We start from the raw sequence: 13,812 nt of genomic DNA on the forward strand, positions 1-13,812 counted from the left end.
AGACAATTAAAAATGACCATGGCCTAGCTGACATTCCAGTTTGCATACTCCAGGATGCACTTTTCATACTTTGATGTTTGCCAACGCTTCTCGTCTCTTGATGCATAATTTCATAACATTTCCATGCAAGGCTGCTAGTCAATAACATATATGAGATATTTGTGATGAGATAACAGGAAGTTGTTCCATTATTAGGTGGAACACTCACACTTTTTCAACTGAAGCATTTTGGGATAGTGATACTGGTGTTTTGGCTCAGGCTCTGGATTCACTTGGAATGTGAAATGAGACAAACAGCATAAATTTGAAGAGTAGAGATTGCTAGCTTTAATTTGAGACTATTTTCAACTGTATTGATATGGCAGAGCAATGTTGGAGGTATATCTGTATCTGCTGCCTGCTCATGGAAATAGAAGAGAAGAGCTTTGTTGTCAAATGTCAATTTCCTTCTGAACAAGTCATCCACTCATCAGCACTGTTTCAGCTGATCCATCCAAAATACAAAGAGCCTCTAGAGCACAATCCAAAACTATGACATTTTAATAGTGTGAAGGATGACAACGATGCAGGTTCTTTACTGCCATCAAGGTCAATAGTATGACAGTGTGATAAAAGTCCTGCAAACATTACATCACTACTTGGAGCCAATATTCAAAGCCTAATCACTTACAATAAGCCACTTGTAGCTTTTATCAGGGGTGGAAAGAGTACTAAAATACCCTACTCAAGTAGAAGTACTGTTACCTTGCTGAAATTGGACTCGAGTAGAAAGAAAATTTCCTGTCAAAATCTATTAATAAGTAAAAAGTAGCTTATTTAAAATGTACTCAGTAAAAGTGTTACTTTTTAGAAAAGTAACTTTGTTATATGTGATCTTTTCCATGCAATTCTAAAGGAAGAGAGGACTAGTTCAAACTAGATTCTTTTATTTGGATAAATTAGAAATTACAAAATAAATTACACAAAGTAAATCCAGATTACTCTTCTCTTTGCTGACTGACCGTTCACTGTGAATGACTCCACAATTGGCCAGTTTACGATGGTCCAGTTTCTGATGCTGATGGAAAGCCCACAAAATGCATACTCTGTAATGGATGTGATTTAAAATGCAGCTAAGAACTATACTTAAGCAAAAATGTACTTCAGAAAAAGTAAAATGACTGACTTGGAAAAAAAAAAATTCAAAAAAGTACAAGTACACAAAAATGCTACACTCAGTTACGGTAATGTATTACAATATTACAGTAACAGGAAATTCATTACAAGTTGGCTTGGATCAACCAACTTAGGCAATGTAAATCATAGATCACTTTTCCCTCCATTATGATGTCATGACGAACAACAGTATACAACAATATATTTATTTATTTTAAGGAAATGTAATTACATATTAAAGTCAACAAATTATGTTTAAAAATATGCTTGCTTGAAAAGACGATCAAACAATGTCCATTTAACTACTGTAGAATGGAACACAGATCAAATAAAAAAACAATAAAAAAACAAAATAAAACATCCATGTTCCTGTACATGTGTGATGTTAAAACCATGTTCAGTTACCCAACACACAGAATACACTCCATTTACAGTGACTAACATGTTTGTGTACAGTGAAATGAGTAGTTAACTTAAATACAAGCATTATTAATATTCTGTCTTTAAGTGTAGTGTGTGTGTGTGCGTGTGCGTGTGTGTGTGTGATCCTGTACAGAGTGAACTATCATTTCAGCAGCTGTCTTCAGTCAGCAGTGTGAGTGTTTCTGTCTCCCTCCTATATCTGGCACAGAGACACTGAGGAACCAAACACAACCCTAAACCCAGGGTAGAGGGGTTCAGTGAATGTGGAGTGGAATGTGTGGAGGTGGATCAGTGTGCTATAGAAGACTCTGTAGAAGGACAGAGTACCAGCAGGCCAGTCCAGATACACTGCTACTCTGTCAGAGACAGAGAAGGAGGCATGTATGTCTGTTTCTCTGTTATTGTGAAAAGCAGAGTAACTATAATCACAGCACAACAGACTCCAGGATGTGTCATTCTCTCCAAGCCTGCAGTCACCACCGTCTCCTCTCCTGATTCCTCTGTAAGTCACGCCTATAGAAACATCTCCTTTACACTTTACCTCCCAGTAACAGCGACCAGTCAGACCATTTCTACACAGAAGCTGACAGCAGAAGTCAAATCTCTCTGGGTGATCAGGATATGGCTGCTCCTCTCCCACAAATGTCACCTTTCTGTTGTCTTCAGACAGGAAGAGGTTTCTGTTTGCTGTGTTTGGGTCCAATGTGAGTTCACAGGCATCTGATGGAGAGAACAAGACACAATACTTTTTATCTAATAGAACAGTTTTGTTTATTATTTGTTGATTTATTAACAGTTTGGCAATTAATTAACACTTTCATGATGATACATTGTGTCAGCCATCCGAGTAATTTATGCGGAATCGATTTATACTATAGTTAGTTGTAGAGATACAAATCTGAGCGACAGGAGCAGGTTCAGGAGATAAGGCAATCTAAAGTTGTTGTGTGCAGTTTGGCCTATTGCCTCGGTAATGTGGCCCTTGACAGTATATGAGATGCCATTATCAAAGGTGGAGAATTTAGAGAGGCTGGTCAACTCATATGTCAAGAAATGGTGTGGAGTTCCATGCTGTCTTAGTACTGTAGCTTTGTATGGGAAAGGAATTGTGGAACTACCTATATCTAGCCTAGCAGAGGAGTTTAAATGTGCAAAGGTAAGATTGGAGATGACATTGACAGAATCTAAGAATCCAACAGTCAGGAGTGCAGCACCTCCTGTATTAGCAGGACAGAAATGGAACCCAAGAAAGGCAGTCCAACAGGTGCAGTCAGAACTAAGACAGGGATATTATAGGGCAGGTGCAACAAGGGCCGGGGGACTTAGGCCAACCTTTATGGAGCAAGGCAACTTCATCAGGGAAGAGAGAAATGGTTGTAGATCAAATACATCTACAGGAGGAGGCAGCAAGGTGTGCCAAGGCAGCGTCTCAGGCAAAGCAGGGCCAGTGGATGAAGTGGGAGAGCATAGAGAGGAAGAAACTCAGCTGGAGAGAACTATGGGGAATGGAGGCAAACCGCATTAGATTCATCATAGGTGCTACTTAAGATCTGTGAACTTCTCCCCAAAATCTTAGCCAACGGGTAGGTGAGGATCCTGCCTGTCCATTGTGTTCAGGCATAGCTACGCTTAGGCATATACTCCCTGTCTCAGGGAAGATACACCTGGAGACATAATCAAGTGCTTAGGTGCCTAGCAGCAGCAATTGAGAGTAAGCGGTTAGAGATAAATTCTTGCCTGATAGGAAAGGGAGTATTAAGATTAAGTGTGTCAGTGAGGGAGAAAAGATCAGGAGGGAAGCCATTTTAGGCAGGCTTGTTGTAGGACACCTAGGGTCGGGTTGAGGCTGGCAAATGGCAGTGGATTTAGGGAAACAGCTTGTAATCCCCAAGGAAATAGTCAGCTCAAACTTAAGGCCAGACTTGGTGTTGTGGTCTGAGTTACCAAGGATTGTGTATTTTGTGGAGCTCACAGTGCCATGGGAAGATGCACTAGATGAAGCTCATGAGAGGAAAATGCTCAAGCATTCTGATTTAGCAGCTGCATTTGGAGCAGCGAGGCTGGAAGGTAAGATTGTGTCCTTTGGAAGTAGCTGCAGAGGATTTTTCTAGGCAGATCAACGTTAGCACTCCTTGGTGAATTAGCATCCGTGGACAGAGTTTAAAGCAGGCAGTGAAGACTATGTCAGAAGCAGCCATGGGAGCTAGTGAGTGATTGTGGATGAGGAGGAAACATGCTAACTGGGGCACAAAGTAGCTTAGGTTGGGATGCAAGTATATTGATTTGTAGGACACTTCATCCCCAAATTATAAAGATTACCAGATGTCACCGAATTCATGGTGAGAAATATCCCAGAACACATGCTTCAGAGAATGTAAACACTACTATTTCTTCTGTTATTACTTCCATGTTAACAAAGTATGCCACTGCTGTCTAGTGTGTCGGTGATCCATGCACACAATCACCGACGCAGAACCATAAATGCTCACACCGGCGTATGCACCTACGCCGTTGCTACGGCAGCTATTCGACGCTGAAGTATAATTTTCCCTTTAGCCTTTGTGTTAACATTAGCTTGGTTGCATGCCTTGAATATTAGTGAGTTAGATAGCCTAATTGGGGCACAGTAACTCGAACACATAGTAAGCAGAAAGTTTAAAAGGAAACGGTAGTGCGTTGAACATAGTCTTGCTCTCAGACCCTTGATAATATATCAAGGGTAGCAACGTATCCAAATTCTGTACGGAGGGGGCGTTGACCTGAAATCCATTGACATTGAAAACCACGAATCATGGTTGAGGGCGTGGGAATAGAAATGTAGGAAGCATGCGGAAGTCTGCATTAGTTGGCATGGCTCATTTGCATCCAAAAAAAAAAAGTTTTCACCAACACCATCACAAAATAAAAAGTTGGTTAGTGTGTTTTGGAGGACAGTGTCGCCGTTAGGAGCCTTGTATCGATGAAAACTGCACAATTTGAGCAGATGAAACTTTTGTTCCGGGATGCATGTTTATCCCCCTGGCTGGATTGCTGACTTGTTAGGCATCACATAAATACCTTCAAAGGGGAGATACAATGCTATATATTCGCCGGCTGATTTTTCCTTATTGATTTTCAATGGCACTAATGACGACTCTAGCTCCAATGTAAAGCCAGAGACAGGGTCTCCTTGGTGGCTATCTTATTACATGCATGTGAAGATGTCATTCTTGACCGGTGTCAAGAATGGTGTGGTCACGAGACTACGTAGAGACAGGTCCTATGTGCTGGGGATCCACTGCATGGCCCATCAGCTTGAGCTAGCCTATAGCAATGCAGTGAGAACAAATGTGATCACTAGGAAGGTTGAGGACCTTTTCACTGGTCTCTACATATGGCCAACCTAAAGAAACACTTTGCCAAGTATTGTCCAGACCGGAATTTCTCCTGCTTCCTGTATGACATCTTGTATCAGCTTAGCAATCTGTCACACACACTGCAGAAGTCATCAGCAACAGTGCCTGAGGCTCAGAGCTGTCTGCCCTCCACTCAGGCAGTCATATAAAAGTATAAGTCAAGGTATCCTCAATTTTATTTGGTTTTAGATTTTGTGTGTGTGTGTTTTCAAAAAGAGGGAGTCGGAAGTCGGGCTTGGGAACCGGGCGAAGGTTGTCACCGGAGCGCCTGGCATCAAAGCGTCGGCTTTTTACAACTGGACCATGGACCGGGCGTGAGAACCGGGCGACTGTTGTCAGCGGAGTGCCTGGCAGCAGAGCATCACCTTTTGCAACTGGGCCGCAGGTAACCATGCCGGATTGCTTGTTCGGCTGACTTTATTTGACATCCACGAACTATATGAAGCTTACAATGGCGGAAAATACTGGACTTTGGGTCTAGATCGACAATGTATAAAATGTATGAAGCAAGAGGACAACATCTCTTATGATGGTCCGTATTGTTGTAGCTTGTCTTGAGCGCATTGCTGGACAATAAAAACTGTTTTCCTGATTTCATTAACGGAATTCAAAATGCCTTCTTTGGGACTACCTCTCCTGTTAATAGTACTAATAAGGCTGGACTTTAAGGAATTAGACATCTCAGATGAACTATCACAAGATGAACTTCTCTCTGAATCTGGGAACATTTGTCTCTCCCTCTCTCAATCACGGGAAGCGCAGATCAGCGTTGGATGTGTTCCCCACCGTCAATTTGGGACAGAAATTGTTTAAGGGTTTGTTTGCATCTCCAGTGTTATTTGGTTTTGCAGATGCATTTCATTGTCTCTGAAAATGATCGACTGGATTGCGCTGGATAAACTGGATTTATGTAACATAAAAACAAGGCTCATTATTCTGCTTCTTTTGTTGTTGTCAGGAAACATTCAACCTAATCCTGGCCCTGTAGCTGAGATTCAGAATATTTCCACCCCACTAGATTTTCAGCAATGCAAAGGATTAAAGTGTTTCCACATCAATGTTAGAAGTCTTCTTCCAAAGCTTGATCTACTTAAAGTATGAGTTAAAACAGCTGATCCTGATATCATTATGCTCTCAGAAACCTGGCTAAAGAAATCTATCTTAGACAATTCCATCTCTGACTGGCTATATTGCTTTGGGGGTGGAGGTACAGCAATTTATGTCAAAGATAAATTTGTATCATCTGTGATAACTTCAGTTTCAGTGCCTAAGTAATTTGAATTATTTTGAAACTTTGAAACTTAATTTATCAGCATCTTCAAGTATTGTTGTTGCCTGTTGTTATCGACCACCATCTGCTACAAATTACTCTTTGAATTCAATTTTTGTCCCTGCTTTCTAAATTTAAAAACTCAGAACTTCTGTTGATGGGGGATTTGAACCTGGACTGGCAAACATCATGCTCTGATCTCCTAAAGAACTACTGTAACTCATTTAATTTAACACAGATTATTACAAATCCACACTGATTGACTTAATTTTAACAAATACTCCCCACAAGTACATAGCAACTGATGTCTCGAACGACATTAGTGACCATTGTGCTATTGCATGTGTGCGAGACACCAAAATCCTTAAAACAACTGCACGCATTGTAGTGAAAAGAAACTGGAAGCAATTTGAGATGCAAGGCAAAAAAATATCCTTGATTCCAGATACTGAATTGGCATTGTCTTACTTTTATAAACAAATTTTGTGTGTGTGTGTGACAAACATGCTCCATTAAAGATTAATGGAGATCACGATCATATAAATAATAAACACAATAAAGACCATGATTCGCAGCCATCACGCAGACCACGCATCCCTACTTGCTGCGCATTACAGGCAGCAGCGACGAGCCTGAACTGCTCCCCCTCAGAGACCCCCCTCTGACCCCCCACTCCATGTCAAAAGAGGGCCAAAATTACCCGAGAGAAAACTGAACTGAGAAAGCAAAAAAAGGATTTGTGAATGAGTGAAACAAAGTCTGCAAAGAGAAAGATCGACAAAATATTTAACAGAAGAACATTTTGAAATTCAAAAAGATTATTTGTTAAAAACACAAACACTTACTTTGGTTTCAATATTTTTTTATTTATGTATTTGGTCAGCAGTATTTTTACTTAACTTAATGTTTTACAGGTTTAGAACTAATTGTTTTGCTCTCAACTCAATTGTTTTATCATGGTTTTGGTTCTTGATTTTAACTTACAATGAATACCTTTTGGTTACAATAATTTTTGTTTCATTTACAACTTTTTATTTTTCAACTGATCAGTTTTTCGCTTAAGGAGCATTCAATCCTTGTACAAATAAATTATAGACATCTCTGTGTTGTCTAGATAAAGTACGCAAATTCTCAGAATTTTATCTTGAAAACTGAATATTTGACACTAGTTTGAAATCTGCCTTAATATGGATGGACAGATCTTATGCACCCTGGTGGTTGCCTCAGTCATAGTGTAAAGCCGCCTGTTGCCAAGTCACTTCTCAGATACCTCAGCAAGTTTGTGACTTGCCCTTGGTGTCAAAGGTTGTGAGTTCGAGTCCTGAGTGATGAAAAGCCTCATCTACTTCCTCCGCTTTTTCCTTTGGCTTATGGAATTGTCAGTGTGCTGTAAATAAAACAGAATTTATCCAAGCTCTTGCAAACCTATCTGACATTCAGGTACTAGCCCTGACCGAAACCTGGATCCGTCCAGAAAACACAGCCACACCAGCTGCGCTTTCAGCTGACTCCACTTTCTCCCACACACCTCGTTCCGTTGGACGTGGAGGTGGTACCGGTGCCCTCATTTCCAAATACTGGAAATTTACTAAGCTTTCTCCTCTAAGCAATAACTCCTCCTTTGAATACCATGCAACCGCTCCTGTTAAGCTGTTTGTGGTTGTCATATATCGCCCACCAGGACTACTGGGGAACTGGACATGCTATTCTCAGCCATTCCTGAAGATGGCACCCCACTGATTGTCATGGGGGACATGAATATCCATCTTGACAAACCCCAAGCGGCTGACTTCCTTTCACTTCTGTCCTCATTTGACCTCAAACAGGTTTCCACCCCTCCAACACACAAAGCAGGCAATACACTTGATCTGATTGTGACTCGAAACTGCTCCACGGCAAATCTGACTGTCGTCCCCTTACACCGGCTCAGCTTTCCAATGAGGGTCGGCTACCATGCCTCCTCATAATGAATTCTCCTCACTCCACGTCAATGAGGCTACAGACAAACTCTGCTCCTCGCTAGCTGCCTCTCTAAACAATCTCTGCCCACTCTCATCCAAACCTGCTCGTAACACCCCCCCCTAGTCCATGGCTCACCAGTGTCATCAGACAGCAACGGGCGGGGCTCAGAGCAGCTAAGAGGAAATGGCGCAAGTCCAGAGATCCCACTGACCTCAGTGACTATCAGTCTCTCCTATCAGCATTCTCCTCCCATTTAAAAAGTGCCAAGACCACTTATTATCAGGAGAAAATCAGCATCGCCAAAGACGCTTGAAAATTATTTTCAGCTTTTAACTCACTCCTCAACCCTCCACCACCTCCACCCTCAACTTTGCTCACTGCTGACTAGGGCTGCAGCTATCGATTATTTTAGTAATCGAGTATTCTAGCGATTATTCCATCGATTAATCGAGTAATCGGATAAGAAATACTTTTGCTTTATTAAAGAGCAATAGTAAATATACAAAAGAGAAAAGCTGTCCGCACGAAGCTGTCCATACGACACTGTGATTTACTGAAAACGAGGTGAAATAATAATTATTATTGATATTTATTACTAGGCCTAAATATCATACAAGTTCATAAGACTGGCTAATGTACATTTATTTGCTATGTTGAAGGGTTGCCCTACACCTGCTGACCCTACTCACTGCAATCAAACTAAACTGAATATACCTGCTGTATTGGACTGGTGCATTTTAGGCTCCAATTGCTACTTACACCACCTGATATTTTGCTTTCTGGGGTATTTTATGCATCATTGTGAGGGGAGTAGGTGTGTGTGTGTGTGTGTGTGTGTGTGTGTGTATGTGTGTGTGACTATCATAATAATAACATGAATGAAGCTCAGGCTTTCACAAATTGACTGCAGTATTTTATTTTCTGTGGTTATTTTCTTGAGCAAAACTTAGCTAACTTAGGGACATCATAACTAGCCACCATATTGATTTACGTTCTTAACTAGCCATTACATATAGCCATAATTAACGTGCATTCTTTACTAGCCTTCATCTCATCCCGTTTTAATATTAAGTGCTGACTCCGCCCACCCGGCCAGTTTCGGCGTACGCCGGTAGCAATTACAAGTGGACCCTATCCTACAGTCCCTGCTCTCAGCGGAGGGAGGGAGCTACGCTGTGTGTGGGAAGCGCTGTGACCGTCAGACCTCTCTGGATTAGACAAGCAAGTAGAGAAAACCGGCATCAGCCGAACCAATTTATTGCCAAATGCTTTGGGATTCAACGCATTAACATTGCTTCCCATGGTCAGAAAAAGTCGGCAGATTTGTCGCTAGTCGCTTTTGAGAAATAAAGTCGCCAGGGGGGTCTGAAAAGTCGCTAAGTCTAGCGACAAAGTCGCCAAATTGGCAACACTGGATCCGAAACTTTGGACACTTTCTGTCGTTTTCTCTGGCCTGTCTCTTCTCCCCTCGCTATTTTCTCTCTCTTTCTCCAGCGCGTTGTGCAACAGTAATAATCATCCGTGCGAAACACTGAGCATGTATATAGTTATATGGATTAAACGAAGCTTCGATGCAAAGAATTTGCATCGATGATTTTTAGTTATCGAGTTACTCGAGTTTCTCGAGGAATCGTTTCAGCCCTACTGCTGACCTCTTCGCATCCTTCTTTACTGATAAGGTTTCTGCCATCAGTAATCAGTTCTCTGATAGCTAGCTCTGCCCCAGCTAACAGGGCCTCACTCCTCTTATTTTCCCATCTTACTGAGGAGCAAGTCTCCAAGCTTCTGCTTGACTCTTGTCCCACTATCTGTCCGTTGGACCCCATACCCTCCAACCTCCTGCAGACCATTTCGCCCACACTTATCCCTGCAGTCACACACATCATCAACTCCTCACTTACAGCGGGTGTGTTCCCCACTGCTTTTAAGCAAGCTCGAGTTACTAAAGAAAACCTACACTCAACCCATCTCAGGTTGAAAATTACAGGCTGGTTTCACTCCTCACCTTCCTTTCCAAGTCCACAGTCTTTAATCGAGTCTCTGAATTCCTTTCTGAGAACAACCTGTATTATCCTAACCAGTCTGGCTTCAAACGCGGACACTCTACAGAGACTGCGCTCTTGTCTGTAGTGGAAACACTGCGATCAGCTAGAGCTGCTGGTCAGTCCTCTGTTCTAATGTTGCTAGACCTCGGCTGCCTTTGACACAGTTCACCACCAAATCCTCCTCTCCACACTCGCTGAGCTTGGCTTTTCAGGATCTGCTCTCCGCTGGTTTGAGTCCTACCTCTCAGGGAGATCTTTTAGAGTGTCTTGGAGGGGGGAAGTGTCTAAATCGCACTGCTTGTCCACAGGGGTACCTCAAGGGTCAGTGCTTGGACCCCTTCTCTTTTCAATATACACCACCTCACTTGGTGCAGTCATCCGCTCACATGGCTTCTCATACCATTCATATGCTGACGACACCCAGCTCTTCCTATCGTTCCCGCCAGAAGACCCCACAGTCTCGGCACGGATATCGGCATGCCTTGCCGATATCTGGGCATGGATGAAGGAACGCCACCTTCAGCTTAACCTATCAAAGACTGAGCTCCTTGTCATCCCAGCCAGTCCCTCTGTACAACAACAGATCAGTATCCAGCTCGAATCAGCTCAGCTCATTCCCGCAAAGTCTGCCAGAAACTTGGGTGTCATGATTAATGACCAACTAACCTTTAAGAAGCATGTGGCTTCTGTTGCTCGGTCATGTGGATTTGCTCTGTTCAGGAAGATTAGACCCTACCTGTCTGAACATGCAGCACAACTCCTAGTTCAGGTGCTTGTAATATCACGCCTTGACTACTGCAACTCCTTACTGGCATGTACGCTCAAACCTCTGCAGATGATCCAGAACGCGGCGGTGCGTCTGGTCTTCAACCAGCCCAAAACAGCACGTCACACCGCCGATTCATATCTCTCCACTGGCTCCCAGTTGCTGCCCGCATCAAGTTCAAGTCCTTGATGCTTGCCTACAAAGCAGCAACCAAAATGGCTCCCACCTACCTGAACTCCCTCATTCAGGTCTACGCTCCCACCCACTCACTACGCTCTGCCAAGGAGCGGAGCCTGGTGCTGCCACCACAACAAGGCCCTAAGTCTCTATCCAGACTCTTCTCTTCTGTGGTTCCTCTGTGGTGGAATGAGTTACCAAACTCCATTCAATCCACAGAGTCCCTCTCAATCTTTAAGAAAAAAAATGTCTTTACCTGCCTCTATGCAGTGCCTCGTAGCACCTATGTCCTGTCGGACCAGAACTTAGCTTTATGGCACTTACTCTCGTTGTTCTCTCCTGACTAGATCCTTGCTTGTGTTGTATTAAAATCTCATATGTATGTCACTTTGGATAAAAGCGTCTGCCAAATGGTAAATTGTGATGTTGTAACTCTCTTTTTCTTCTTTCTTACGCTACATCTGCCGGCCCTGTCCATGACTGCTTGCAGTCCTAGTATTGAGTATATATTTACTGTTACAAATTGAATTTGAATGGCAATTGCAATTTATGGATACATTATGTTATCTTTTATTTTTATTGATAAATATGTTTAAATTGATGCAGTGGCTGACATAATCTGGTTTATTTCAAGAAAAACATTTTGGCTAGTGGAAATTCTGATTGGCTGGGTAATTTTAAAGCTGCACTAAGCGATTTTCCGACCAGTAAAGGGTGACAGAAACACATTTGTAAATAAAGCATAGCAAAACAACTGGACTACGGAAGCCCCTAAGGACAAACCATGCATAAAGGCTGTAGCTAAGCTAAATGACGCCGGTTACCAGTCTCGCTTTGCCAGATTTTTCCCGCTGAAGGTTACATGTCCCACAATGACAAGTGAAGAGGTAGGTAGCAAGTTTACTAGTTAACAAGTTTACGTGCTCACTTCATCGATTTCGCCATTACGAGAACTTTTTTCAGGAATGGGAGGGGGTGAGCGCCGCTTTTAAACAGTGAGAGAGGAGACAAGCTAGTTTTTAAAAAATGGAAAGCTACTGAATGGCCTGGGAGGAGCTTTGAGTCGGTCCTGATTTTGACAACAAGCTTTAGAAAAGAGGTGAAAACAACAACACAGCTGGCCCGCGTGTGTGGATATTGGTTTATATCATTATATCTCAAGGAAATCTCCACATAGCACACTTAGTTTCAGGATTGGTTATAGGGTCTGAAATCACTTATTGCAGGTTTAAAATCTAGTAGCTCTATTGGCTGGTGATCAAAAAAGTTAATTTCAAGCCCTGGTAGTGTGTACTGTAAAGTAGTGTTGTTGGTAGTGTTGTTTGTGTCAAAGGTGCAGGTGACAGTGACAGCAGTGTAGTGCACTTGGGTCTGCTGAGTCTGGGCAAAGAGGGGGGTGTTTCTGGGACGCTGGAATACACTGTTGAGCCTTCTTGAGGTGTTGTGGGCCTAATTCAACAGAAAATCAGTGAAGGAAGGTGCCCACTTGATAACCCCAATGACTTGCCTGCACTCACTCGCCCTGAAGCTAGAGGGTTAGGGTTAGGTAGCTGGTGAATGCTGCCTGTCTCATGATGCTGTAGATTTATGACGGTATAGCCTGATATTTTTGATGGTACTCATCATTTGTATGGTAGTATATCATTCTGTTAAACTCTGAATTGGGCCTCTATATAAATGCTCACTTTGGATTAAGGGATAGTAACATCATATCCTGTGTACTGATAAATGTATACAATTCTGTATTACTATTATTTTGTAACTTTTAGTCGGTTGGTGTAACCCACATTCACAAAACGCTTCATGCATAATCTTAATTGCCGTAAATTATTGCTCCTCACTCATTGGTTCATAATTATAGCAGAGAAATGTCATCATGCTTGTTTAATTTAGTGGAGAGAAGAAGCTGTTGAACTTGGGAGCAAACCAATTAAAGGATACCGCTGGTGTTTTTAAATACATTTCTTATCGTCAACAAATCCTATGAAAATAACAAAATCAACAATGCGTTTGCTCTACTCCCATTACTTTCCGACTGCCCACCAGACTCGGCGGGAGAAACAAATTCGTGGACGGACATTACATTTTCTCGGGGGGGCACAATGATTTTTCAACGTAACATAAGAAAAATCATAATAGAACGCCATTAGTTTACACTTTTTGAAGGATATTTCACTAACAAAGCTTATTAATTTCATTCTTTGTCAGTTCACAGAATTGTTTTGTGGCAAGCAAATATCTCGTTTAAATAGATTTATTTCTTTGCATAAGCAAAACGCCTCTTGTTAATAAGGGTTTCTCTGCAAATTTACAATGTTTATATTTTTTATAATGCACATTGATTTATTCACTGCTGCTGCACGTCTCCCGTCCAAATGGACCAATTTGCTTTACCATGCTAAAATACAACGACACTAATATATAACTTGTAGCCTACTATATTGTAGGCTATATTATGTATTTTAACCCCCTCAGGTCAACAATGTCGGACTTGTTGCGTATACGACATACTAAATATGTCTGGAACGCTGCATTAGAGAGACTTACTTTTTTTTTGCCCAGAAGCTAACAGTTGAGGGCTCCGGTGCGATCGTATCCCTTCCAGAAGCTTTGTAATCC

At 42.0% G+C, this 13,812-nt stretch overlaps 1 protein-coding gene across 4 annotated transcripts in view; it reads right to left on the reverse strand.

Annotated features, from left to right (window-relative positions):
* Nucleotides 1–909: 909 nt before the first annotated feature.
* The window catches only part of LOC139927955 (protein NLRC3-like), a 48,794-nt gene continuing 35,891 nt past the window's right edge, over nucleotides 910–13,812 (reverse strand). For 3 of the 4 annotated variants that reach the window (XM_078288990.1, XM_078288988.1, XM_078288987.1), the window contains one exon: nucleotides 910–2,298. In XM_078288990.1, the coding sequence (XP_078145116.1) occupies nucleotides 1,772–2,298 (527 nt within the window). In that variant the 3' untranslated portion in view covers nucleotides 910–1,771. The remainder of the gene's footprint in view (nucleotides 2,299–13,812) is intronic. The other variant, XM_078288989.1, reaches the window with a different exon arrangement.

The sequence above is a fragment of the Centroberyx gerrardi genome, chromosome 16, assembly GCF_048128805.1.
Source record: "Centroberyx gerrardi isolate f3 chromosome 16, fCenGer3.hap1.cur.20231027, whole genome shotgun sequence".
NCBI lineage: Eukaryota > Metazoa > Chordata > Actinopteri > Beryciformes > Berycidae > Centroberyx > Centroberyx gerrardi.